Genomic DNA, 25,968 nt, shown 5'->3' on the forward strand with positions numbered 1-25,968 from the left:
CCATTTGGAGTGGACGGCTCTTTAACCCTCCACTGTAGCTCTGAATAACTTTGGCAGAAAATGCTAAATAACTGAGCAATGTTTTAAAATTTAAAGATAATTGGAAAAAAAATGCTAACACCTAAAGTGTGTGGGTTTTTTTTAAGTGATGTTGCTTTTGTGGCTCTATACAAATTGTATTTACCTGGACCAGAGGGAAGAATGGGTTGTATAAGTTGCTGATACCTAGTCTGCATCATCATGGCAGTTTTTCAGCAGACAGTCATTGACCAGAAAAATATAATTTATGAAGTAGGTAGATATTTAAAGTGCAGGATCCAAGCGTATCAATAAAACGTTTAGTGGAAGGAAGAAGTGTTTCAGAAAATGGGTTTTCGAGCAAAATTAAGCTTGATGGACGTGTTATTTTTCTCCCGACAGAAACTTGCGTACACTGCCAAACATAATATATATACTACCTAGTTAATGACTTTGGTCATTAACTAACCTAAACTGACCTACTCTTTCAAAGGAAGCTTAGAGACACAAACTTGACTGCTGCTATTAAAGCAACATGTGCTTTCTTACCTTTCTTACTTCAGCAGACATAAATGCTAATCACTTCCATGTCTTGCTGCACTGATACAGTAACTCATGAAAAAGCAGCCCCAACCTGTAGCATGATTTGCAGAATTTTTGTAAGCTGACATGTCTATTTAAAAATGCTGTAAAGTAGAAAAAAGTGCCCAAGCAACAGGTAAAAGAATAACAGTCCTGATATGAATGTGAAGCAACCAAGTCTGTTATGTAATTAAAATGAATTTTAAAAAAGTGTGGTTATTAAATTAAGCTTAATAATTTTATCAGTAACAATCTTAACCTAAACAAAATGTGTCCATCTCTATTAACTTTCTGTGATGGCTGGCAAAACTTGTTCAACTGTTGATAAATGCTTGGTGACAGAATAATTCCTGGGGCTACAAATGTTCCCCAGCTGAACTCTGGACTCCCCACAAATGAGTTTCACTTTTTCAAATAAATTACTTTAAAAGATTCCATTTTCTCTCAAGCTATTCTAATGTACTGATGTACAACTGGTTCAGTCTGCAGTTGTGTTTGGCAAAGCTGTTAAACAGGACAGAAGATGCACATGTACAGTAATTTTTATTTAGAGGCCACAGCTCTTGCATATTACAACTGTTGGCTTTCATAAGGCAAAAAAGCAAGAATGAATCCACCAGCTAGTTCACACAGAAAACAGAAAGCATTTAGGGAGAGGGTAGGAACCCACAGGCATGCAGCGATGGCTCAGAATGCAATGTACAGCATTTTTATATTTATATATATTTATATAATATATACAAAACAACAGTGAGACCCAAACAAATGCCAGACATCTCATTCTACACAATTACAGAACAAAGACAGACCAACTTTTTTTTTTCAATAAAAAAAATTCTTTTTGCTCTTTTTTTGTCTGTAAAAGTGCAACTCAATTACAATAGAACCTGTTTCCACGCCTTTTTTAAATGTTGAAATAAAAATAGAATCTTCCAAGTTATCAAAATGGATCTATGGGCATATTGCATCTCCTGAACACCCACTCGAAATTCAAGATTCCTGTCGGAGCGCGTCTAATTTAGTAATCGAGGTGAGACCACGTAGCGTCGACACGATAGGAAATGCAGGTCTGGACTTACTGTCGGAGGAGCAACAGTGAGCGGACGACACTTCATCTGGATCAGCCGTAAACAGATACAGTTTATTTTTTTAAATTATTTTCAGTTCAAAGCAGTTGGCATTCACTTAAAAACGGACAAGACAAAGAAAAGGGTCCACACACTCATCATCACGACAATGTACCATTAATGAATGTAGAATACGACAAAGAAGCGCCATATAGGTTTGCATTGGACAGGGACACACCAATTAATCTCACTCAACATTGTCAAACAAATGGTTCTCCATATTGCTTAGTTAACACATAGAAATGAATTTAGAAATGAATGAAGACCAAAGATAGGTGCTATCTTTATTATGACACAGCTAAACTGCCAATCATGGTTATTTTTAACATTTTTATTTAGACTTTTTTTTCTGTATAATTTCTATCTTTATATTTAAGTTCCTTCAGAGGCAAGTCGAGCTGACAAAGAGGTCCTAGAGTGGCTATCTGAGTTGGTACATGCATCAGTAACCAGACTAAAGTCAAAAGTGTGAAAGGGAGGGGGGTGGAAGGGAGAGACGGGCGGTTTTGGACAGACAGACGGGCTGGGGGGTCGGTGCGCAGCCTCTAGTCCTCTTCATCCTCCTCGTCGCTGTCCTTCATCGAGATGCCCTGCATGCCTCCTTCCCTCACTGAAGCAGTGGCCTCCTCCACGGTCAGCCTGTTGCGCACCGTCTCGTACATCTTGCTGTTCAGGGTGGAGTCCAAGACACCCTGTAGACGGAAGTCTCTGTACTTTTTCTGCGGGGCGAAAAGAGATCCGTCAGCTCGGAGCGCCACTGATTTCCGGGCATTTGACCAACACTGGGTGTTTTTGGTCTCACCTTTGTGATCCTGATGAGGATCTTGAGCTGGTAGACGTGGAGCTGCTGATCCATGCGTTCGGTGAGCCAGGTCCCCAGCAGGTTCATAGTGGCAGTGTACCATTGCTGAAACACATAAACACAACACTCTCCAGCAAAACACACCCACACACATGCTCAAGACACCATGATGACGTAGAACTAACCTTTAAGACACATGGAAACATCTACAACTATACACATACAGTATACATTACAAGATTAATGGTCAAGTGCACACATTTTTATTTCTTAACATTTTTCTACATTGTGCCATATTATAAGCACAAACTTCAATGTATTTTGTCTCGACTTTATAGATATGCCAACAATAACAAGTGGACAATTGTAAAGTGGAAGATAAAGTATAGTTTCAAAATTGTTTAGCTAAATTAAGATCTAGAAAGTGTTGCTTGCATTTGCATTCAGCTCCCACAGCTCAATATTTTTTAGAACCAACATCAGTTGCAATTACAGCCCAAGGCGTTGGGGTGTGTTCCTAACAAATTTGCACTACTAATTTGTTGTTTGTCATTGTTGGTCATTTTTATTTGCAATCGTGCCAAGTGTTTAGCATCCGCTAACACTTTTAGCACAATCCATCTTTTATCAACTTTGATCAGCTTCCCTATCCCTGTTGAAGAAAAGCATCCTCAGAGCATGATGCTGCCTCCACTATGTTACACCATGGGGATGGTGCATTCATAAGGATGTGCAGTGTTATTTTTCTTCTGCACATGTATTCCAAAATGTTGAAGATTGGTTTCCTCTGACCAGAATTACCAGATCTTTACTGGGCTTCCCCTATGACTGAGGCAGAACCATGAGGTACATGGTGGTGGCTAAATCATGCTGTAGGGATGCTTTTCTTCAAATAATAAAATTATTCCAATACTTAAAATCCTAATAAAATACATTGAAGTATGTTGTTGTAATGTGACAAAGTCTGAAAACGTTCAAAGGGTCTGAATACTTCTGCAGGCCACTTTATGTGTGATTTAATAAAACCTCAGACTGTAAATAGTGAAAAAACAAAAGAATGGACTCTTACAAGAAATATACTCTCTCTGTTAATCTATTACCAAAAATATAAGACTTAAACCTTTACTATCTGAATTCATTTACATTTACATGAAAAGCTATGTTCTTGCTTTTAAGCTAATGCTAATTTAAGTAAAGATTGTTAATTTGAAAATAGAACAAACAATTTATGTAAATGTGCATATTTATAATGCCTGATTGGGGATAACTGTGTTTTTCTGACTCATGTACTTACAGAGTTTCCAGTCTGATTCTTGGTACATGTAGAATATGAACCAACAGGCTTTAACACCACCTTGGCTGCATGAGGACTGGATGCAGTTTGAGGTGAATTTGCACAGTATGCTTAACAGGTGATTCTAATGTTCACTTTTGATAAAGATTATTGTTAGAGTTTATCCTGAGCTGTCTCTGTAGGCTGGTGGACATATTGCTCACATTCCCCATTTTGCTACAGTATGTTCTCCTCTTTATGCACATTATTTGATATTATTGCTGATTTTACATGTATTTTCTGGCTTTGTGTTTCTTTGCACAGAAGGCTCACCTATTGTACCTATTCTGACAATAGGTACAATTGTACCTAGGTACGACTGTAACCAGGCTTACCTAGGATTGTTCAACTTTCTGTACATTTAACTGTTATATAATTTTATATTACATATTAATGTGAAACTTAGCCAACTAAACTCAGTCTCATGGGAGCATATTGCTCACACTGGACACATGGACATTGAATAAAATGCTGAAGAGTGATGGAAGCACAGATTAGAAAGAGAGGAAAGAAGAAAATAGGCTTATTTCCACACCTGATATTGACATTGGTGAATTTACTAATATTATCTCCATTGCAAGATTTCTAATGTCCTGCAGCCCAACTTTAGAAAACAAATTGTTGTGAATAGGTGCTATGTGAATGAAGGAAACTGATTAGAAATTAGCCACAATTAGATGCAACATCGTCATTACAAGAAGAAACCACAGAAAACTAAAAAACAACACATGCCAAAACTAAAGTAAATTACAAAAATTCGGGACAAATGGCATCTTGGAAAAAGTGTAAAGAAACTCAAGAAGTTCAAGTTAGCTGCTGTGTTTCATTGTTGTCATCTTCAGTAGGTTAAGGAATTTTTTTTTCATAATCTGTTACTTTGTTCTCAGATGATATCAGGGAGCTGGGCTTCAAAGCAGAATTAGTGGTTTATCCAGATAATGTCAGGATTTTCAGTATTACAACACCACTGGTTCACCTCTTAGCTGGCTTTGTTACTATGGTAACTAAACTACTCTGGATCAGGGCAATTTAAATGTAATATAAGTCTGGGTGGCAATAAAAATAACTAAATGACAATGCATTTGCTTTTTGGACTGCTTTGGTTTTACCTTTGTTGATAATTTAAGTTAATTTATTTGGTAGAGACTATGCATATTAATTAACATTTTTTCTAAATAGGCCATAATTACCCAACAGGTCATTTTTCATCTGTTGTCCCTGTGCAAAGAAGATTTAAAGCAGCCGGAATTAGTACGAGAATCACTCTTCATGTGTTCCCGTTATGAATGGTGCATATGGGTAAGCATCATTCATAATATTCCTCTGTCAAAATGCTACTTTTGCTGTGACATCACTGAGCCATTATTTTCTTTTTTTATTTAAAGATTAACTTTCTGTCCTAGAATAAATATCTGCAACTGGTCAGAAAATTCTTAACCAAATTGATCAAAAGGTGAATAAAGTTATCAGTTTTAAATCCACTTTCAAGCATCCAGCATGATGAGGTAAATTAATATTCATCAGCACAGACTGTGCATTTCTTTTGTCTTGTTCTTATTCAGGAGGGGCCGTGTAAATGCTGTGGCAAAGGTCCGACATGTGCGATGCAAATGACATGTCAGAGCTGCAATGTTTATGTGACAGAATCTTTTCAAAATATCCCCAAATATCTGTTGCAGCTCAGCTTCTGTGGTGACAAATGCCTGGTAAAGCAGTGATAGAGAATTATAATTTGAGTTGTTTTTGAGTTGCCAAAATCTTCTGCACATGTATTTGTTGGTTTTGTCATATCTCTATAAAAAATTGAGAGATATGTTGAACCAACTTTGTAGTGTAAGTGTTAATCTCCTACAGAAGATCAGCCATTTCTGTGGATAATCAAATTTAACTAACTGCTAACATCATTTTCAGGCATAGAGCCAAAGTATACTGCAGGTAAGATGTTGCCTGCTGATTCTAAGTCTCAGATCAATGTCTGTCTCCATTTGCTTTCAACATGGACAATTCCTGAAATCTGTTTATATGTATGACTTGTACTTATTTACTATCACTGCTGCAATGGTTGAGTAAAGAAATTATTATTAGATGGACAGGGTAAAAATTCAGTGCATCTGCACATTGAGTACTGGGTGCAGAAACTGCTCACTTTGTACCAACAAGACAGAAATTTCTCAAGGAAACTGCTGAACCTACTCCATCTTTGTTGTAAACTTGAAGCACAGGATTAGCTGTATTTCAAGAAACAGCATGTTTGGTTCATTTTGATAAATTAGAAGATGCTGAAGCTCTGATCCCTGGTGCTTTTAGGTGGCTTAGTTTGAGCCCAGCTCTGCCCAAAAAGTAACAAAATCCTTCCAGAAGCTTGCAGTTCCTTTGATCCATTCCATACAGTCTCCAAGGAAGAAGCTCCAGATTGTTACTCAGAAATAGTTCAGCGCAGCAGTGATTACACAATAAGAGCTTACGGCCCAGTTGGAGGATTTGGTTACTGCTGGGTGGAGACAGATTGGCCATTTTCTTGTTTATGTATGTATGCTAAACTAAGCCAGCGTGTCCTGGATCCAGCCTCGGATATAAGACAGACAGAAGTTGAGGAGAGTATATATAATCCGGCTCAGAAATACAGTATGTGCATTTTAAAATGTCAAAGTGATTCTTTCATGGAATCTTAAGTCTGATTGAGCAGCTACTGAAAATGATTTAACTGAAGATTTTAGCGAATACCAATGAAATTTACAAAACTAAAACATTGGAAAATGATACAGTCACTACACTTATTGACACCTCTGGTAAGGATATGAATAGCGAACCTTAAAATGAATTCATCTTTAATTGCAGTATGATGATTTTACAATGAAAACACTTTAAACATTTAATTTGAGTACGGTAATTCACTTAGAAAATCCACTGTAATTTTAAAAAAACTGGTAGCACACTTATTAGCCTCCCTAATAATTCCTATCTAGTAAATGCAACTGAATTGTCAGTAATTTGGTCTTCACTTTATTTAGGTTTAAAAGAGTTTGAAATGGTTCATTAATAATTTTTATCATACTATTCAATTACACTGACATATTGCAGAATATTATGCAACCTAGCAAAGTTTCAAAATGGGAAAGACCAGAGAACATTCTATTTAAGTAAGACAGGTGTGTGTTGCTCACTGTGGGTCAGGAAATAATGACAAGAAATAAGACACTCGTCCAAATGTGCCCTTTCCTACAGTTAGACCAATAATTAAAACATCTATAAACTGGAAATGTGGCAAACAAGGCTGGACAAAAACCCAAATGTATCTTTCCACAGCACACAATAAGCAGCAATGTAAAGGAGGAAAAGAAATCTTCAAATCTCATTATAGGAACACTAAAATCTCTTGCATGGAAAAGCAGAAAGTTAGTTTAGACTTTTAGAGGACACCTCCATAATAAGCCTTTCTGCTTTCTGTCAGTGGAGTCCCTTCGTTTGTATTACGGATACTTTAAGGTTTTCAAAAAATAAAAATAAAATAAATAAATAAATAAAAAACTTATTTTCAAGTGGAACAGACAACCACCAAACCAGTACCAGTTTGTGTTCTGGTATGTTGAAACCGCAGCAAAGAGTGGCATCTTGAATTTACACAGCCTCCATATACTATCCAAGTATCCAAACACTATTTCCATACTAACTATTGGATTGGTAAGCATGCCAAGAAACAACTCTCTTTGTCTGATCATTACAAACAAAACCATTTGGAGTTAGCTAAAAGCTACTTAGCTCACCAGGACAATTAGTCCTGGTAGATCAGGTTTAATCCAAAAGATGAAAATGTGTAAGCGAATCCAGTTCCCTTTGTTAAGCATGGATGAGGATCTGTGATGCTGAGGGCCTGTTTACCTTCCAAAGTCTCTAGAGTCCATGGCATCATGAGCTCTTTGAAATGCCAGGAGAATTTAAATACAGTTCTGGTGGACTCTAACAGAAAAACTGAAAGCAGGTAATTATTGGGTAATTTACATTGCAGTGATCCAAATCATGATGAAAATGCTTCACCAGACATAAAATCAACCTTCTTCCTTAACCTTTATTTTTCTTCAATCTTGTAGAAAAACAGTGAGACACAAGCTTAACAGCAGGTGCAGGCTGATGGTCATTCTAGTCAATTTGCAAAAAATAAATTTCTCCTTTATGGTCCCACCTTGTGAAATGTTACTGATGAAAAAAAATAAACATCAGTGAAACATATTCATAGTGTATACATAATCTGATATTTTAAAATAATTATGTTTCTTAATATAAGATTACTCATGTAGAGTAAAAGAACATTAAAATACTGCAATAAAAACCATATTTATTTAAAAGCTGATCTTCACATCTTTTCCAGGGTTGTCAACAACTGTAAAGAATGTTCTACGCCGACAGCAGACAACTTACAAAAAAACTCGACTGTCTATCAGCTGCTACTGCAAATAAAACGGGTTGTTCTAGTTATTATTTCCCAAAGAAACCCTCACAGATGACTCAGAAAGAGCTTCTTAAAGGTGCTCACTGATTCCGCACCTGCTGGAGGGAGCTAGTAAAACAAAAGCAAGTCATAAAGTGCTAAAAGAATTATGTGTTTTAAACTGCAATTACCTTTTGAACTCCTAGAAAATGTTGAAATCAATATTTAGTAAAAAAAAAAAAAAAATCTGCATGGCCCATCTATTACTGAAGGCAATTACTTAGCCTTTATTTATAATTTATTCAAGTGGAAACGCCCGACACAGCAGATACGAAACAACTGCGGGGGAAAATGAAATTATACTCGTGATAGGAGTTCATTAGCGAAAGAAAATAGGATGAGAGTGAGTAAATGGTTAGCAGGCAGAGGGGAGCAGGGTGCTGTTTTCTTGGAGCTATTTTTCTGCGGTTTGTTTCGGCTCATTGCTTCCCAGAGAACAGCACACATCTCTGATAGAAACAGTAAATCATACCTTTAAGAAAAATCAACTTTAAACCTGTGAGTAGGCAGGAATGCAGGAGCGGAAAGGCCCAAATTAGAAGTGTGTGGAGTTAGCAGGTTGTCAGGTAGCATGTTTTTGTTTAGCTGAAGGTTTTGTTTAGATCAGGTGCAGATGCCTGTCCACTTCACAGTCGAGTTGAGCGTGCAGTGCATGCAGACCTCGCAGAATACGTGCTAAGGAAGGCTGCTCTATGTGCAAATGAGGCAGAGCTCTGAGGAGGAGGGTCATGCTAGAAGATGTACACAGGAAGATTATTTGACTCTAAAAATCATGCCAACCAACATAATGTGATAAAACAACGCAACGCAACACTAGAGATAAGTGCCACTTTTTTTTCCTTTACAGAAGGAGGCAGCAGGAATGGTGTTAATCAGAAAAGAGGAGATTAAAAAGGATTGAAATAAATTAGTGAAAGAAAGACAGATAAAGTAGAGCCTTTGCAGCAACAAGGAATGACTTTTCTGTGCATGCAGATGAATCGAGAGGCATGCATCTAATTCAAAAGAGGAGCAAAAAAAAACAGAAAAGCTTAGTTAACATGCAGTTTAAATTTGCCATAACTGACATGTTCACAGCTTAGAGAAATCTTTTGACTCAACATGACAGTGCTCGGTGGGACTTCAGAGCACTCTGGGGCCACACAGAGGACACAAAGGGTAAAACGCCACATTTAAAGAAAACAGTGATGAAACACAGAGAGACATGGTAACCCCGTGGGGACCTCAAAGACGAAAAGCAGACCCACTTCACAACAGCTTTATGCCTTGTGCCAGGACAAAAAACAAAACAAAACTAAAAAACAAAACAAAAACAAAAAAACTATCAAGTTTGTGTGGCACAGGACTCCTTCTTCTACAGCCAACACAGAAATAGAAAACCAAAGGGGGCCTTCTGAGCGTCTGTCAGACATTAAACGTCCACGCCACTGCCTCACAGAGAAAAGTGTCTACCCACAGAGCTGTCACACACCTGAGCAGACGCCGCTCTGTACAAACAGTCACTGAATGACATGAAGCACACACGTCACAGCAGTATGTGTCAACCAAAATCACACATGGAGGACACATTTCTGCCAATGTATCCCGTCAGGATTATGTTTGTTAAGACAGTGCTCTCTCTGCTAGACACTGGTTCCCAACTCTTTCGGCTTGTGGCGAGTTTCCATTGAACCTTCTCCACATTTTGTTACATAATAACAGCAAAGTTTGATTTATTTTATTAGGTTTTAATGTGACGTACCATCACAATGTATTGCATGGCAGTGACATTATCATGCTCTGGGGATGTTTTTTTCAGCTGAGACAGATTGAATGCTCTAGTTAGGTGAAAGTAAAACATAACTTTTTGGCTGCTATGCAGAAGAAAGCTCTTGTCCCTTTCTTTGTCGTTCTTCTTGCTGCTTTTCCATGAAGGCCAAAGTTGTGGAGTGCACTGTTGGCCTGCCAACAGATTCTCCCAGCTACGTACAGCTTTACGTTGGTCCAAAACAATAAATCATCATTAGAAAAACATTAAGCTTTGAGACCATATTGTGACAAATTGTGAAATAATTTAAGGCATAAAAACTTTTACAAGTTTTTATGCCTTGTAAAACAGAACAGTACAAGTCTGTTCTGTTTTATAATCTTTAATCTGAGTGTAGGTTCCATTTCAAATGGCCTTAGTTTAATTTTAAAGCACAGCTGGGGGCCAGTGGGGCAATTTGTTCAAAACAACAGAAAAAAGTAATCTCTTTATATTTTCCCAGGGAGTCAGACTTTCATGTAATCTTATAAAGTGTTTAGGATCGATATTTCTTCTGGCTTTCTGAAAATCTTTCTGTTTGTCTTGAACAGCTCTCCGTTTTTTCGTGTTTAGTTCAGCACCTGACCCTTTTATTTATTAAGGCACTTAACTCTGACCTATGAATCATTCAGGCATTAAAAGAAGAGCCAACATTTTGTCCACAGACAACCTCACAAAGAGTCAAGTTTAAATTGGATCTTTAGACTTTTAGTTAGCAGCAGCCTGTCACAAAGGTACTCTTTATTCCTATTTCTTTAGTTGAATATATGAAGTAAACAAGTCTGACAGACATAATGGAGTATTTTAACACCAACAAGGTCATTCTTAAATGCCACATTGGAAGAAATCTTGACAAATGACTGTGGAATGAAGAATATCTTTGCTGGATATTTTTTATCTTATATATTTTTTTAAAGACATGCCCTTCAGATACTTTTCTTCTGCTTTAGCATTTATGCCTGACATATTTTCTTTTTGTTCTCCATTTGTCAGATTGTCTTATTCTTTTAAGCATGACATGCTGCCACATTCAGGTGCTTGGACTGTAAATCAGGGTAAGAGCTACCACAAAAAACTTTAAAGGAATCATAGCAAGAAGTTTTTGAAAAACAAACATAAATAAATAGTGGTCTAAAATGTTTGCGAAAACTGCATCTACCTGTACTCAGCTAAAAAAAACAATTCTTTTGATATTCTGCACTATAAAATATAAAAAATACCAAATAATGTAACAATAAAATTCACAATTAACTGGAAATGCTAAACAATATTTCCATAGTTAGTTTTAGAGAAAAAGAGTAAAAATGTAGAACCGACTGACATCTCCTTACTGCACCAGGCATCCTGATGAATGGGCAAAACACAAGACTGCAGCTCCTAGAGAGCGGACTGAATTAACTACACACTTAAATATTTAAAGCACAGTTTCAGAAACTTAATTGTACCTATTAATAAACATGTCTATGTGCATGGATGGGCATATATTGCAGAATTTAAAATCTGGAACATTCTTTCAGCAGATCAGGTTCAACTGGTTCTTAAATAAACATTTACAGTACATAAGCATGCTATATTGTCTTCCATATAGAAATATTTTCTCTTTGGAGCAACAAGTGTGTTTCTGCGTACACATAATTTATTCATTTGGAACCTGCAGGCAGTGAATAGGTGAGAGGCCAGCTGCTAAAACATAGAGGAGGGTTTTCAGCTCAGAGTGAGCTGACAAATGTAAAACAGAGAACTCTGGAAACTATTTTGTTGAACTTTAAATCGTGTTTATTCAGGGGAAGGCTGTATCAAATATCAAATCAAATATTTTGAGACGAACAGGAGTTCATCAAGAGTGTGTATCTTACTTTCTGTGTTGCATAAGATGCTTTTATTCATTAGTTCATTGTCTTCATTGATGTTTTTGCAGTTACAGTTGGAGTAAGCATGAAGGGTATTTAATATTTCACTCTGTCCACATAATAAATTGGATCAGGATGCCAATAAAGCCATTTTTAAATCTATCTATGTTGCCCCCTGGATTAACCTCAAAACCTGATGTTGGTGTATAGTCTTTGATTTTATGTCAGCAACACACACAGTGTTATTATGCCCAAAACTAACAGCTACATTTTGTGCAGCTAACATTTTAAAACCCCTATTTTTGTGTATACTGTTTACATACCTGTGCTGTAGAAGATATACATTTTAATCAATCTGTGTATTCCTTAAAAATAAAAAAACAACTAGTGTTCCTATATTTAGAGTGAAATAGAGACTGTGTAAATTGATGTATCTCCTCGCCTCCTAGGGTCATGAGATTGCTACCAATGTTTCATCGCACATCGTTCAGAGAAAAATGCTAAATTCATCAAGTAGAACAACATTTTCCTCATGTTTTTTCACAAACTATTAACAAGAACTGCACTGAAATATGTTTCAAGCCAAATTATTAATGAGTTGTCTTAAAAAATGGACCAAGCACATCAGTATAACACCACATATGTTGTCTTTAATTGATGGCAATTTTGTTTGTCAAATGTGTTTTTAAAAGACAAGATTTTATCAAACTCTTTAAGTTTGATAATAACTACAAATGTAGTCTTAATGAATGACCTTATGCTATGAATTCCTTACGTTTATTTTGTTTTTTAATGACAAGAACATTAAAATAGTAAGAGCAACTTCTGGAATTACAAGAACTTATGTAAACTAAGAAAACATAAACCAATTAAACTGATATGAAAAAGCTGGCAAAGACCAAGTAAATTTTTTTTTTATTTCAACCCGAGTGAAATGAATTTAGAACTGATCCTTGTTAATGGTAAAAAACATTTTTATGTTTGGAAACAAATCAAGAAGCTGTAAACTATTGATTTAAGTGGTGCATTGTCTGGACAGCAAAAGATTAAAATGTGCTGTCCAGAGATGACAGGATTAGAAATGTTATGGTAGAGTAATCTAGGTGCTGTAGAATTATAGCATAAATATAATAAATATAAAATTCACAAAATGTAGAGATTTTACTGCACTTTAAAGCTACTGAATCTTTAGACATTTATTATACATGGCACTGATTTCTATAAAGCATCAGACTGGGACTCACTAGTACCCTGCATTCCTTTCTCCTGTATTTCCTGCTTTAATGACTATTTATATAATATATTTGGAGCCTCGGGTTGGGAACCATTGCTCTGACAGATAAAGGCTGCCAGATATGTTAGCCTCTGAATAGGCCACCATTATGTGAGACACCCTGCAGTGTCACCTAATATAATTCGTGCCATAATGTTTGAAACCTGGGAGTGTTGGAGTGAAAGAAAATCTTATCTATTAGTTGGTGTTCTGGCATTAGAGCACTAAAGAGAGTTCTGTGTTTTTTTTCCCACAGAGAGCACTGCTTCAGATAATCCTTTTTTAGATGATGCTTTTATGGACTCTTTGTAAGTAAAGTTTTTTTTTTTAAAAATACACAAAGGCCCAAAAGCACTGTGGCAATGCACATCAGAATGCAGAGGGCAGCTGTGATTTACAGAGAAAAGAGACAGAAAAAGAGAGAGAAGTAGAGAAGAGAGGTAGAGAGGATCAGAAAAAGCCTCTTCCACCAGGCTGAAGCACACTTCCTGGTCTCAAAATGGGACTTATCCCTCTCTGCCCTGTTGTTTTGCCACATTTTGGTAGGTCCCTCCCTTTACTGAGAGGAGGAGACGGCATCTTACTTACATCAAATAACCTTTCTATATACACCTCCTCATTGACCTTTTCACGGAGCATGTCCTGAGAGTGGCGCATAAAGGTCACGTAGCCATCTGCCACGTCCATCCCAGGTTTCTGTGAAAACAGAGGCACAACACTGTCATGACTCAGCAGACGACTCCACACTGGAACACAACGGGTGCCACTGGACGGTTTTCAGAGAGGCAGCAACAGCATAAACTTATAAACATAAAACGGTGATGCTGCTGAACTTACAGGTACATCCACATATTTTGAGGCAGCTTTCACCTGAAATAAGAACAAAATGGGTCAGACACTACTTGAGAATGTTGGCATTATCGTTTGTGTTGCACTAGTTTGAGAACTATGAACATAGTTTTAACAAACCCTCCGTTTTCTAACAACAAATACCAGAGATCCTACAAATATCTTACACGTCCAAAGGTGCAAAAGGCAACAAATCTTATTTTAAGTGTTGGATAATTTGCAGAAAATTTGCACTTGGTCTCATTTACACAAATAAAAACACCTGTTGGATTTTTCCAGAAGTTAGCAATTGAGGACAGAGTCAGTTTCTTCAATTGACAAAACTAGAAGGAAGAATTGTGTGCTTTTTTTTTATCTTTCCTGAAGAAATTACTGCTGGTGCAGTGTTTGTCTTTATTCTTGATTGAAATTCCTGCCAGGTCTACTGCTAAAATTAGGTTTGTGGATAATTTGTTTGTAAACATTTTTTACTCAATCAAAAATACATTAGACACTGTTTCTGTTTAGATATGTCTCTTTCCAACATAGAGTCCATCACTTTGTGCATTTTCCCAAACAAATACTTCCCAAGTAGTTTTGCTAAACAGTCTTTCCTAGACTTTTAGTTTTTCTTGGCTTTGTGTTACGGTTTCTCTGCTTTCTCTCTTGCCGTCAGACCGTCAGTTCCCAAAACAACAGAAAAAAAAACTCTTAAAAGCTTGTGGGGTCCAAATAACCCCATCTAAATTCAACTGAACACTGAACAGCTTTTAATTTACTTGTATGGTGGCTTCATTACTTGTGAAATAATTTTCTGACTTGGTTCGCTACTTGATTTTCCACATTATGTTTGATGTATCCAGCTTAAAAACAACAACAACACTTAAAAAAAACCTAATAATTTTTGTTGTGCTTTACACTTCAGAGTAGGAAATAGTTTATTGACTACATGTTGGACATAACTTCTTGCATGTAATATGTGGTGTTTTTATCTTGCAAAATAAAATCAGGCGTTTATGTTTTCAATGTTATTCTTTGTGAGGAGTAAAACAGTTTGAAGTGTTGGAGATAGAGCCTCATCTCACCGTGAAAGAGAGGAAAGAAGAAAAAAGGGTTCCTTCATCATATCTGGAAATTTTGGCCAACACTCCCTCTAGAATAGCAACAAACTGACAAACAAAAAGAGAAGATTTACAAACATTTTTTTTCCAACTTTCTTAGTTTTTCTTTATGTCCACATTGTTTACAAAATAATAAATGAATTCTGTACCTTTGCAACCAGAAGTTGGATCATGTCCTTCACACTCTCCTCAATCAATTCATCTATCTGGGAGTGTAATTGTTTCTACAAAAAATAAAACACAAATAATAAAAAAATAATAATTAAAGTGGACTCAGAACACAGAACATGACTCTTCAACATCTCATGAATATATCAGTGGGAGGTTTTACCTCTTGACCCATTTCCATGGCACATAGTTTGGCTGATTGGTCCTTAGCGTCCACCATCACATTGAACATGGTGCATAAAGATGGAGAAATACGGAAGTCTGTGGACTTACTACTCTTTGTCAGCTTGGACTCAAATGCCATCCTGGTCCTGAAATGCAATGTACTTGATTAATATGCTGATGTGTATAACTCAGTGCCTTGCAAACATGTTTAAATCCCTTTAGCACTTTTCCATTCTGTCACATTAAAACCACAAACTTCTATTTCAAGTATTTTATATAGATTTTATGTGACCACAAATATACAATAAGAGTTACAACTGAATTGCTTAGAGCAAAGCATATTAATGTGTTAGAATGGCCCAGTCAAAGTCCAGACCTCATTGTGAACAAGAATCTATGGCAAGACTAGGGAACTGCTATTCACAGGTGCTCTCCAACCAATCTGCCTGAACTTTAGTGATTCTTACTGTGGTATTTTCTGTATTTCTTCATTTTCTATGCTTTTGTATCATCATCCTTCATATTTGTGTGTTTTTTTCTTTTTTTGGTGCCATTTGACTTTTTTGTCTGTGTCAGATTATAACTTCAGACATGGCTGAACAAACATAGGAAGTAATACTACCCTTAGAGAACTCCTGTGGCTTTAGCTCTCGGCACATTTCAGCAGTCAGTGTCAACTTGTTTGACTTTGGCTGTTTTTTTCACCACAGCTCAATTACGGTAAACTGTTCCTCAATCAAAGCAAGGTGTCTCATGGGATTATCTAAGATGAGGGAAAATCATCATTAGAGCTAATTTGCAAAGAAAGTGCTAAGCTAGTATCAGACCTACAGCAAAAGTTGATTTTACACAATCTTTGCAAAGAGAGATCAAATAGAAATGCCAAAATATTTCCAGAAATTATGCATAACTTTTGGTTTCACTTCATAGTTGTGAACTTTTTTGTTGTCCCATCCCATTAAATCCCAATAAAATTCACACTTTTGCTGTTAAATGAAAAAGCACATACAGTATTTATAAAGCATTGCAAGTCTTCTTACCTCTTGACGCAGTTCTCTATCATGTTGCTCGACATGAGCCTGATGCGGTTCTCGAGGTGTTTGGCAAACTCCTCCTCCGGCCAGTGCAAGTCTCTGATGAAAGTCTGAAGGGCGTCGAGCTTCCAGAAGAGATCCTCTGATGTCCCGGAGCCGTTACTGCCATCAAGCCAAACACACATCAGTCAGAAGGTAAAGGACGCGCTGCTGCAGCAAGCGGCTCTAAAACTGACAAGCGGAAGGGGATTTGTTGTGGCAGGTGCAGAGGAGGATGCTGTTCCTGTACATCCAAAGATTTTACTCTCACCATACACCGACTGCTCCATCCAGATGTCTACGTCACCTTCTGCTGGCTCAGATGTGTTTGGACAGTCAGTGTATGGGTGAAAAGGTGTGGGTAGGGTTTACGGCAACAAATCAATAACCACACTGTAGAGCATGATTATTGATTGATATATGAAGAGGTAACATGCAGGTAAAATCACTGCAGATACAGCCGCTGTTAACACTGTAAGACATAGAGGAAGGGAAATGTAGATGTGAGAGAGGGTAAGAAAATGTTCAGGGAAAAAAAAAGAAGTTGTACTTATCAGAGGCCCTCTCTCAACATCCATTACCCTGGACTATTGATGCCCCTGAAACAAACCATGCAGACCTTTCTGTTCTGGAGCAGAACTGATTGGGAATCAGGAAACGTTTTGAGGCGAGAGGGAGATGTGATAAAATGGAGAGGTTTGAACTCTCGGCTCAGAGCCTCTCTGCTATATCATCTCCAATCGATGGCTAGGTCACTTCATCCCAATCAGACCACTAGCAGATGGTAAAGGTCAGAGATGGACCTATGGCCATGTTGCTGAGCATTGCTGTTATGCTCCTCTGCATCCCAGATGTGCCCCTGTTTATGCTACAACCTGTCTTAACTGGCTGCAGTGGATAGTACTTTTTTTTAATTAAATACACATTTTAGTTGTATAAATTGTGCACCTGTTTAATTTTTACATAGCAGCCCATGAGCCATGTTGTAGCAGTCCTGAGGGGGAATGTCTGTGGATGTCATTTTAGAGGAGAAATGTTATTTGTAGAGTGGAGATTTAGACTTATTGTCTTTGGTATCTTTGTTTCTGCACTCATTGTAAATCCTGAATTTACAGCATCCTCCACATATAGACACATTACTAAAGATCTATAAAGAAACATAACCTTAAAAAATAATCTTTTGTTGCAGCTGATAAATGTAGAAAAGTCCAACCTTTGATTTGGGTCTATTTACTCAGCGGGCTAAAAATTCCCCCACAAAGAAACAGTTATTTTGTTTTGCTTAACAAAATAGATATTTGAAAAATACTTACAAAAATAACAAACAATCCCAACTGTTCATCTTGTCACAATACTGAGTTTAACTGTCCACCACGCAAAGAGAATTATTAGAAAGGTAAAACAAACACAAAAAATCAGAAGTCTGGCTTGATGGCAGTAAACTGTCAGGAAGGAAAAAATGAGTTTTTATTCTTTCACCACAAACTTAAAAATGTAAATTTTATGCTAGATTTACAGGTGAGGTATGTGCTTACATTAGGTGAGTTTGAGCTTTCTGGCAACAAACAGTGGAAAATAAGGGATGCTGGAAAGCAATTTAAATATTGTTTTCTCTGCCAGAGTACTGAAAATGACTCATCCCTGGGGTTTTCAACAGGATAATTATCCATAACACATGTGCAAATAAACACAGAATATTTTCACCAGATAAAAAAAAAATCACTTTTTATATCTCTACAAACATATCCTCATATTTTTTTTAAATCTCTGCAAACAAAATTTTTTTGGAATGAGCTGAGTGAAGACACTATGAGAGGGAATCTTTTCATCTATTGAGGAATGGTCAAATATCCTTCTGCATTCTCCAGCTTCATAAAATATTATAGGTGAAGAGTAAGCACCTTCTTTTTGGCACAAAATAGTTGTGCAGTGTCATTATCAATAACTATGGTATATATCACTTAATGTAAAAAAAATGCAACTCATAAAGAAATACTTTGCCCCCACTAAGTAAATGAGCTCAGATTCAGCATATGCAACTGCAATAAAAGATCAATTTCTTTTAAGGCCTAATTAATCGAAACCAAGTGTGGTAATTGTGGACAGTGCTGCACATCTACATGTTTCTTTTTGTTTTCGTCTTTATCTCCACACCTCAGCTCAGCAGCATGCATGTTGAGACAAATGAGAGCCTTGCAGCCTCTCATTTCAGGAAGAAGATTCCCATCTACTCTAACTCAGAGGTACCTTGGCATGAACATGAACTTTATCGAAAAGAACTGACATCAAGGAAAACAGGTTTAATTTTTCATTTTGTGAATTTGATGCATATTGAAATCGAGAGAAAAAAAAAGTCATCTTCATACCAAGTCGCTCTCTGCTTGCTCTACAAATCTAGAGTGAACTAGTTGAATACACACTCAGAGTCATATATAGCAGCCATCCATGACGGGGTTGAAAAGCTAGGCATTTGTGGAAGGTTAACTGATAGTCCTGCTACTGGCACTGGCAGATTTGGTACTTTGGGAATTTGGAGGTTCACATTTGGTAGATTCACATTGGGCAGATTACTTGTTAAACTCCTGCAGAAAAGACAGACAAAAAGAAACAAAAAAAAGAATCCATAACAGTGGTGTGAGAGCTTTAAAAAGCCATGTAACACTCATCATAAAAGTAAAATCTGAAAATAGGAGAAGGAAGAAAGTAGAACGCATAAACTAATATCAAAGAGACAATATACGGAAATACCCATGAGTCAAGAGAGCTGGACACAAACATGTGATGTAGTAAAAGTAAGAAAAAGAAAGGAAAAGTAAAAATATCTTATTTAATAATATTTGGCGTAAAGCGATAAAATGCAACATTTAACATGTTTAAGCCATGGCAAATAAATTATAACAGAAACAAAACAGACCGAAAAAGCACATATTATGAAGATTAGTTTACAGACAAAACAGAAATATTACATGTTGTTCTGATCCCAATGTGCTTGAAAAAAAAAGACTAATGGCACATGCATTAATCAAGAACTACTTCCAGAAATAAATAACCTATTTCTTTCAAAGAAAAAAAATAGGTTTTTCAGCCCACTCTTGGCTCATTTTTTAACAGTGAACCTAAAGGAAGTCAGAGCGAACATTATAGCTGCTCTTTGAGATTTTTCAGCCTCCACACGGTCATTCTGTTGTCTGAATATAAAAGCGTTGCATGTGCAAGCATCCTACAGCCTTGCAATAAAGACACAGGCTCCTTACTTAACAGGCTCCCAGGACTCCCTCTCAAAGCCCTTATGGATAGACTGTGCGATGGAGGACTCCATCAGATCCACATATCTAACCACCAGAGGAGCATACAGATCCTGGAGGTGTTTGTGGAACTTTCCATTGCACAGATAATCTAAGACGGGGGAAATAAGATGCAACATAAGAGTATTAGGACCTTAAATTCAGATAAAAGTGTCTAAAGATAAATGCGCAAAGGCTGGAGCTCACAGTCTGTCCGTAGGAAATCATTGAGGAGTTGGAAAAGAGGAAAGCTGTCCCAGCTCTCAGGTGACTGGATCTCCAGGGCAGCATCCATGTCGATGCCATAGAGGGCCAGGAAGTTTTCAGCGTGCTCCACCATAAGGTCTGTCCACCATGCAAATGCCTAGAGACACAGCAGAAGGATGAAAAACATGGTGAATACAGCCTCTGAACGAGCTACAGGAGGAGGAACAAAGGTTCTCAAGTGAAAACGCCAGAGGTGTGTTAAAGTATATGTGTATTCTCTGATTAAACTTGACATCACTGGGATTTCATTGAGCTTCCTTGCTTAGACCTGACACTTCTTTCACCTCTCTTCTTCAAATATGAAACTAAATCCAGCAGCTGGTTTGCTCAGCATAACATGGTTGTTCACTGTCAGCTCAGCTAACTTCTCCAGTTTTTATTGAACTTTTGTTAAGCTTAAATCTGGAAATCTGGAAGCCCTTTAAATCATGTTTCTGTTTAGTCATCTAGTAAAAGTTAGAGAAATATTTTTAACTAAATGGGAAATAACTTTACTATTAAAATTAATATTAGAAGCCAATTCTTAAATAAAGTGTCCACTTGTTCTCTCAAAAATACTTAAACAATGTGTTAAATACAATGCAAATCTTTAAAATTTAAAGGTGCCACTTGGTGCGCACTGACCAGCACCAATGTTTTTTATTTCTGAAGTAGACCCAAAATGCATTGGTTTGAGGCTTTCAAGCAAATTTGGGAATGTGTGGATACCTATTTTTGTACTTAATTGAACATAGAAAAAAACACAGCTTTTATCTCAATATTAGCAAAGACCCTTACATAGCTGTGTGTCTATCAACAGTAAACATTGTCAAGTCTTATTTTCACTTATGCCAATGTTCTGGTTTTAGCAAATAAGCAACTGGAAACATATTAGCCAAAAGTAGTTTACGCTTTATACGCAAGGTTACCAGCAGGTATTGCAAGTATTGACTAAAATACTATCACTAACTAAATGGCTAACAATATAAAGTTAAATACAACAAACAATGTGTACTTCTAAAGAAAAGCAATCTTTTAAAATAAGTGGTTTCATGCCATGCTAGTCTTAGCCAGCTGTTCTCAGTGTTTTAAGTCTTAAAAGGCGCTAATAACAGTATGCAGCTAGGTTGGTGTAATTTATTTTACATCTTACTGCATGAAAACCTTGCTTATTAAACCCTCATTCAATCTGTTGGTTTATGTGTGGTATATTGAGAACGCTTGTCATTGCATATTGCATGAGTAATTCCAACATAACTGGTAGGAATTTATTGATGCAAAAATACTTGACAGATTTGCAAAGTTGTGTTGCATGAACAGTGCTTTGCAAAAGTATAAACACCACTTGAACACATTTAGTCATAATATAACCTCACACTTATCAAGATTTTTCAAAATTGCCATTCACAAAGTAGTACAAACCTGATTAGTGGAAGGAAAGACACATGTTGTGTAACATTTGCTTTATATAAAGCTATGAAGAGGTTTGGGTAGAGCCTGTAAGTCTTTTAGGGTCTTGACAGTTTGACATTTCCCCTCATTCTCCTTCACAAAATAACTCAATCTCGGGCAGATCAACAAAGAGCTATTTTTCAAGCCTTGCAACATATTCTTTACCTGGAGTTAGGTCTGGACTTTATCTGGGGCATTGTAACACTTAGCTTGAAGCAAAATTTGTATGAGGACCTCATACAAATTTTGTATTTCTGTCAAGAGTGACTTTTGTCTTGCCACTTAATCAAAATAAGATTTGTAAACAGCTGGAGGTTGCATGTTATTCTGCAACCTCAAGCAAGAACACAACCTTGTGTTGTTTTTATGACTTTGTATTTTGGAGTGTTTATAATATAAAGCACTTTCAACTGCTTTGTTGCTTAAGTGCTATACAAATTAATTTGACTGATTTGATAGAATATTGCACATTAACAGCTGTTTTTAGTTTCACCAGAGTTACCACTCTTGCCTGCTTTCTGATTCATGCTACTCTTGCCCAGCCTGTAAGCATATGCAGATGACCATGGCTTGATAGGTTAGCAGAAGTGCCATAAACAGTGTTAAAAGCTTGGGATGCTGTTTTATAATCTAATCCTGGTGTACACAAGTTTATCGCTGACAATTGAATCGAGTAAGTATTGAGTATTGAGGTAACGTCTGAGTACAATTTGTTACTCTGGATTTTTTTGAGTTGTATCATAGTAAAATGGCACTGAATACAAATGGATGCCCTTTCAGATTAATAGTAAAAACATTAGAGAACCATGTATCTTTTCCCCTCCACTTCACAGTCATGTCCAACTTTTTCTGGATCTGTCACAGAGTGACAGTAAAATAAGTTGAAGTTTGTGGTTTTAATGTGACAAAATGTCACAATGTTCAACAGGTATGACTACCTGTGCAAAGGACTGTATGTATCTTATCTTCAGGCTTCTATGTATCAAAGGCAAAAGTGCTTATCTCATGCAAACGTGGATCTCTCTGCATGCTTTTCTCTGAAGCTAAAAAAATGAGGAGGTCCACCATTCACATCAGCAACAATCTCACAACCCACTAGATGTGAATGTGACTCATGCACATCTTTATATATAGGCACACCTAAGACTGCAGCCCACAGCATGTCTCCACTTGAAGAATGGCTTTTCCAATTAGTTAAGTAAAGTCTTTGAGATTCAGATGACAATTTTCTGGCATGGTCAGAATCTCCTCACCCTTTGACAGTAATTGCTTAGCTGGCAGTCTTGGTTTATTTGCTTATCATTCAGGATAACATGTTGCCAAATTCAGAAGCTTAATCCTTTCAAATTGTTCTGCATGCTTTACTTTTAACATCTCACTGTAAAGGTAAAATGACCACCTGGAATAACAATGGCAGACAGACCCACTTACCCACCAACTTACCTGCCCATTCCTAGAATTAAAAAAAAGCATGAAAGCTCTATTGTTAGAAATAAAAAAAGGCAGCAAACAAGCCTTTCTCCACCACAGTCAAGGAAAAATACTCTCATGAAAGTTGAATGAGAGGATGGTCAAATTTTTGTTAGGTTAGGGAGAGAAAAACGCTGAAAGGTAGTGTAGCCTCCAGCCTTTGATAGTGGTTGAGAGACGCAAACAGGACTCTGAGAAGTCTATGTCATACTGAGAGTTCAGGCACAAGGACTGCAATCCTGTATCAGTCAAACAGTGTTAAAGGACCAGTCCAGAGGGGGGTTGTACTGATGCTGAGGGGGTACGATATGTGGAATCATCTGCTTTGACATGCACAGAGCATTATGGGGGAGGGGCTCTCATTCAGCTTGGCTACATACCTCTTTTCCCTGCTCGGACAGTCACCAATCATTAGACAGTAAAAACACAGGAAGATGTACAGGACAATAATGTACTTTGAGTCATTTGTTTGAAAAGGTTTTATATGTTAAGAACAGAGCAGAAAGGGATGGAGGAGGAGAAGCTGGAAAAGAAATGCTTGAACAAGTGCGGACTGTGAAATCAATTGTCAGATGGAGAGGGAACAAATGTTCACGGTGGATCAAACTTCAAAGGTTCATATGGAGCATACTTTGGGAAATTTTCTGGTTTGGCATGCTTGGAGAAAAAGGAAACCTCTTTATGGCCTGATGAGCATGCTTAATGATCACAATCATGTTGTGAAAGCTAATGTGCTTCTAGTTTTTAGATTTTTATACAAGCTTGCTCTCTTATCTTTGCCTTAAAACCCACCCAGAGCTACAGCAGCTATGAGTTCAATCTCTGCCTGAAACGTGCCTCTTGCCATAGTGGCTCATGCCATACAAGGGGGTTGTGATGGGGACTGAAGAGGAGAAAGAAATATAAATACTGTACCGATTGATCTCCAGAACTTGTGACTGCCGCCTGTCAAGCATATTCAGAGAGATACAATAAATCTGCTTTATCTGCATATTCTAATACCATACTGGTTCACCTGCAGAGCTACACAGCTTCACATAGTCATGCTGTTCTCTAGCAGAATATTTTAGAGGAAAAAGTTGAACAATAATAGAGCTTATTCAATGTTTTAAAGCAATAATATTTATCTTATACTTAAAATTTACATTGAGAAATACTGCAATTTCTAATTAACTGTGTATTTTTCAAATATTTTTGCTTGTCAGATTAAAACTACCTCTAGTAAAAACGAACTAATATGCTGATCTTTATTGTATATAATTTGTGGAAATATAACCAGTGTTTATAATGAACATGGACAAAGCATGTGCAACTCAAATGCAACAATTTGTCATTCTACAGCCATCATCTGGTAAGACGGGCCCACAAATTTAAGTTTGTTCTCAGAAGTACTCATTTATTAAATATATTTAGTTTTAATCAAATCCTCACAGCATAATATTAGTAGCCTAAATCCTCACCACCAAAAATACAAAAGGTAACAAATATTTCTGAAAACCTGGAACATAAAGAGATCAAATCTAAAAATGTGTTTTTACAGACAGATTGATAAACAAAAAGCTTGATAAAAGGTCTGTAAACATTTTTTTTATCCGCAAATTAGGCTGCATCAGAGTTTGAGAACCATTAATTTAAATGATTTTAGGAGTCTAAACAAGACACAATCTTAAACAAAAAGTATAATTTATTCTTACTTAATACTTCTTTGGATAAAAATATGCTTAGTATTAATAATTATATCTTTTTTCTTTAAAAAGATACCGTAAAGAGCTAGAGCACTATAATTGGCATATTCAAAAGCAAATATATATATATTTTTGTTAATTTTTTTATCAGCTACAATAATTACTGAGTAGCTATATATATATATATATATATATATATATATATATATATATATATATATATATATATATATATATATATATATATATATATATATGACTAATCTACAGTACATCTAAACTTAAGCTATGATTTTTTTAGTCTTATTCTGTCAATGCTAATTAAAGTTTTCCTCTATTAAATTCATGCAGGATTTTTTTTTTTTTTGCTACCCATAGATGAAAGCAGCTTTATTTATAGCTGGCTGACTATTATGACACTAACTCTCTGAAGTGGGACGAGTGGGATAAGAGTGAGGAGTAAAGAGGGGGAAGTGCTTTGAGAAGAGGAGGAGGAGGAGAGGGTTCTCACTCACCTCCGCATGGTGTTCCTGGTTCTGCTGGAGGACCTCTATGACTAACTCCGCCAGGCGAATTGTTTCCTCCAGCTTTTTGGCAGGCGTGACTAAGCGGCCTGCGTTTTCTGAGACAAAAGGATGAGGGTGAGGGATGAGCGGTTAGTCAAGCAAAGAGAAGCATTCCAAGGGGGGTTTTATGACTATATGGGATCATTTTTTTCCCTTTATTTTATTCAATTTAGCAAAAAGCATAAACACAGTGTTTACACTGTGATGTTTACCCACTTATATCCCTTAAAGCAAGTAATGTATAGATTTTTTCATTTTACAGCACCCTAAACCCCTATTGTCTCCCCTAGTGAAGATGTGTGAAAAGCCTTAAACTATATTGTGATAAAGCAGCATAATCTCACACTAAATTTTGAAAAAAAAAATCTTACTTTTATATGTTGTAAGTTTATTTGTTCGAGGGAAAAATGTTTTTTTTTTTATGAAGATAACCAGTGCAATACTTATTGATACCCAGACAGGTCTTATGAAATTAATATTTTAAAGTATGTTTTACATTTTTTTCTCTGATAACTATGAAACTTCATGTTTTCTGGTTTACAGATATGGCACAAATCCCATTTGTCCTAGCTCCACATCAAAACAAGAAGGATAAAATATGTCATTTAAAAAAGTAGATTTTCTGTACTTGGTAGCTTTTAAAAGAAAGTACA

The 25,968-nt window shown here is 36.6% G+C and overlaps 1 protein-coding gene across 9 annotated transcripts in view; it reads right to left on the reverse strand.

The window, feature by feature from the left end:
- Positions 1 to 1,124: 1,124 nt before the first annotated feature.
- Positions 1,125 to 25,968, reverse strand: part of cadps (calcium dependent secretion activator) — a 112,027-nt gene continuing 87,183 nt past the window's right edge. For 4 of the 9 annotated variants that reach the window (XM_023325066.1, XM_023325064.1, XM_023325070.1 and 1 more), the window contains 14 exons: positions 25,265 to 25,371; positions 23,980 to 24,009; positions 23,445 to 23,453; positions 20,104 to 20,260; positions 19,867 to 20,008; positions 19,033 to 19,194; positions 16,580 to 16,735; positions 15,538 to 15,685; positions 15,356 to 15,430; positions 15,171 to 15,254; positions 14,095 to 14,127; positions 13,846 to 13,953; positions 2,530 to 2,634; positions 1,125 to 2,446 (listed from right to left, as the gene is read on the reverse strand). In XM_023325066.1, the coding sequence (XP_023180834.1) occupies positions 2,273 to 2,446; positions 2,530 to 2,634; positions 13,846 to 13,953; positions 14,095 to 14,127; positions 15,171 to 15,254; positions 15,356 to 15,430; positions 15,538 to 15,685; positions 16,580 to 16,735; positions 19,033 to 19,194; positions 19,867 to 20,008; positions 20,104 to 20,260; positions 23,445 to 23,453; positions 23,980 to 24,009; positions 25,265 to 25,371 (1,490 nt within the window). In that variant the 3' untranslated portion in view covers positions 1,125 to 2,272. The remainder of the gene's footprint in view (positions 2,447 to 2,529; positions 2,635 to 13,845; positions 13,954 to 14,094; positions 14,128 to 15,170; positions 15,255 to 15,355; positions 15,431 to 15,537; positions 15,686 to 16,579; positions 16,736 to 19,032; positions 19,195 to 19,866; positions 20,009 to 20,103; positions 20,261 to 23,444; positions 23,454 to 23,979; positions 24,010 to 25,264; positions 25,372 to 25,968) is intronic. The other 5 variants (XM_023325068.1, XM_023325069.1, XM_023325071.1 and 2 more) reach the window with 2 other exon arrangements.

The sequence above is a fragment of the Xiphophorus maculatus genome, chromosome 20 (genome assembly GCF_002775205.1).
Source record: "Xiphophorus maculatus strain JP 163 A chromosome 20, X_maculatus-5.0-male, whole genome shotgun sequence".
Taxonomy (NCBI): domain Eukaryota; kingdom Metazoa; phylum Chordata; class Actinopteri; order Cyprinodontiformes; family Poeciliidae; genus Xiphophorus; species Xiphophorus maculatus.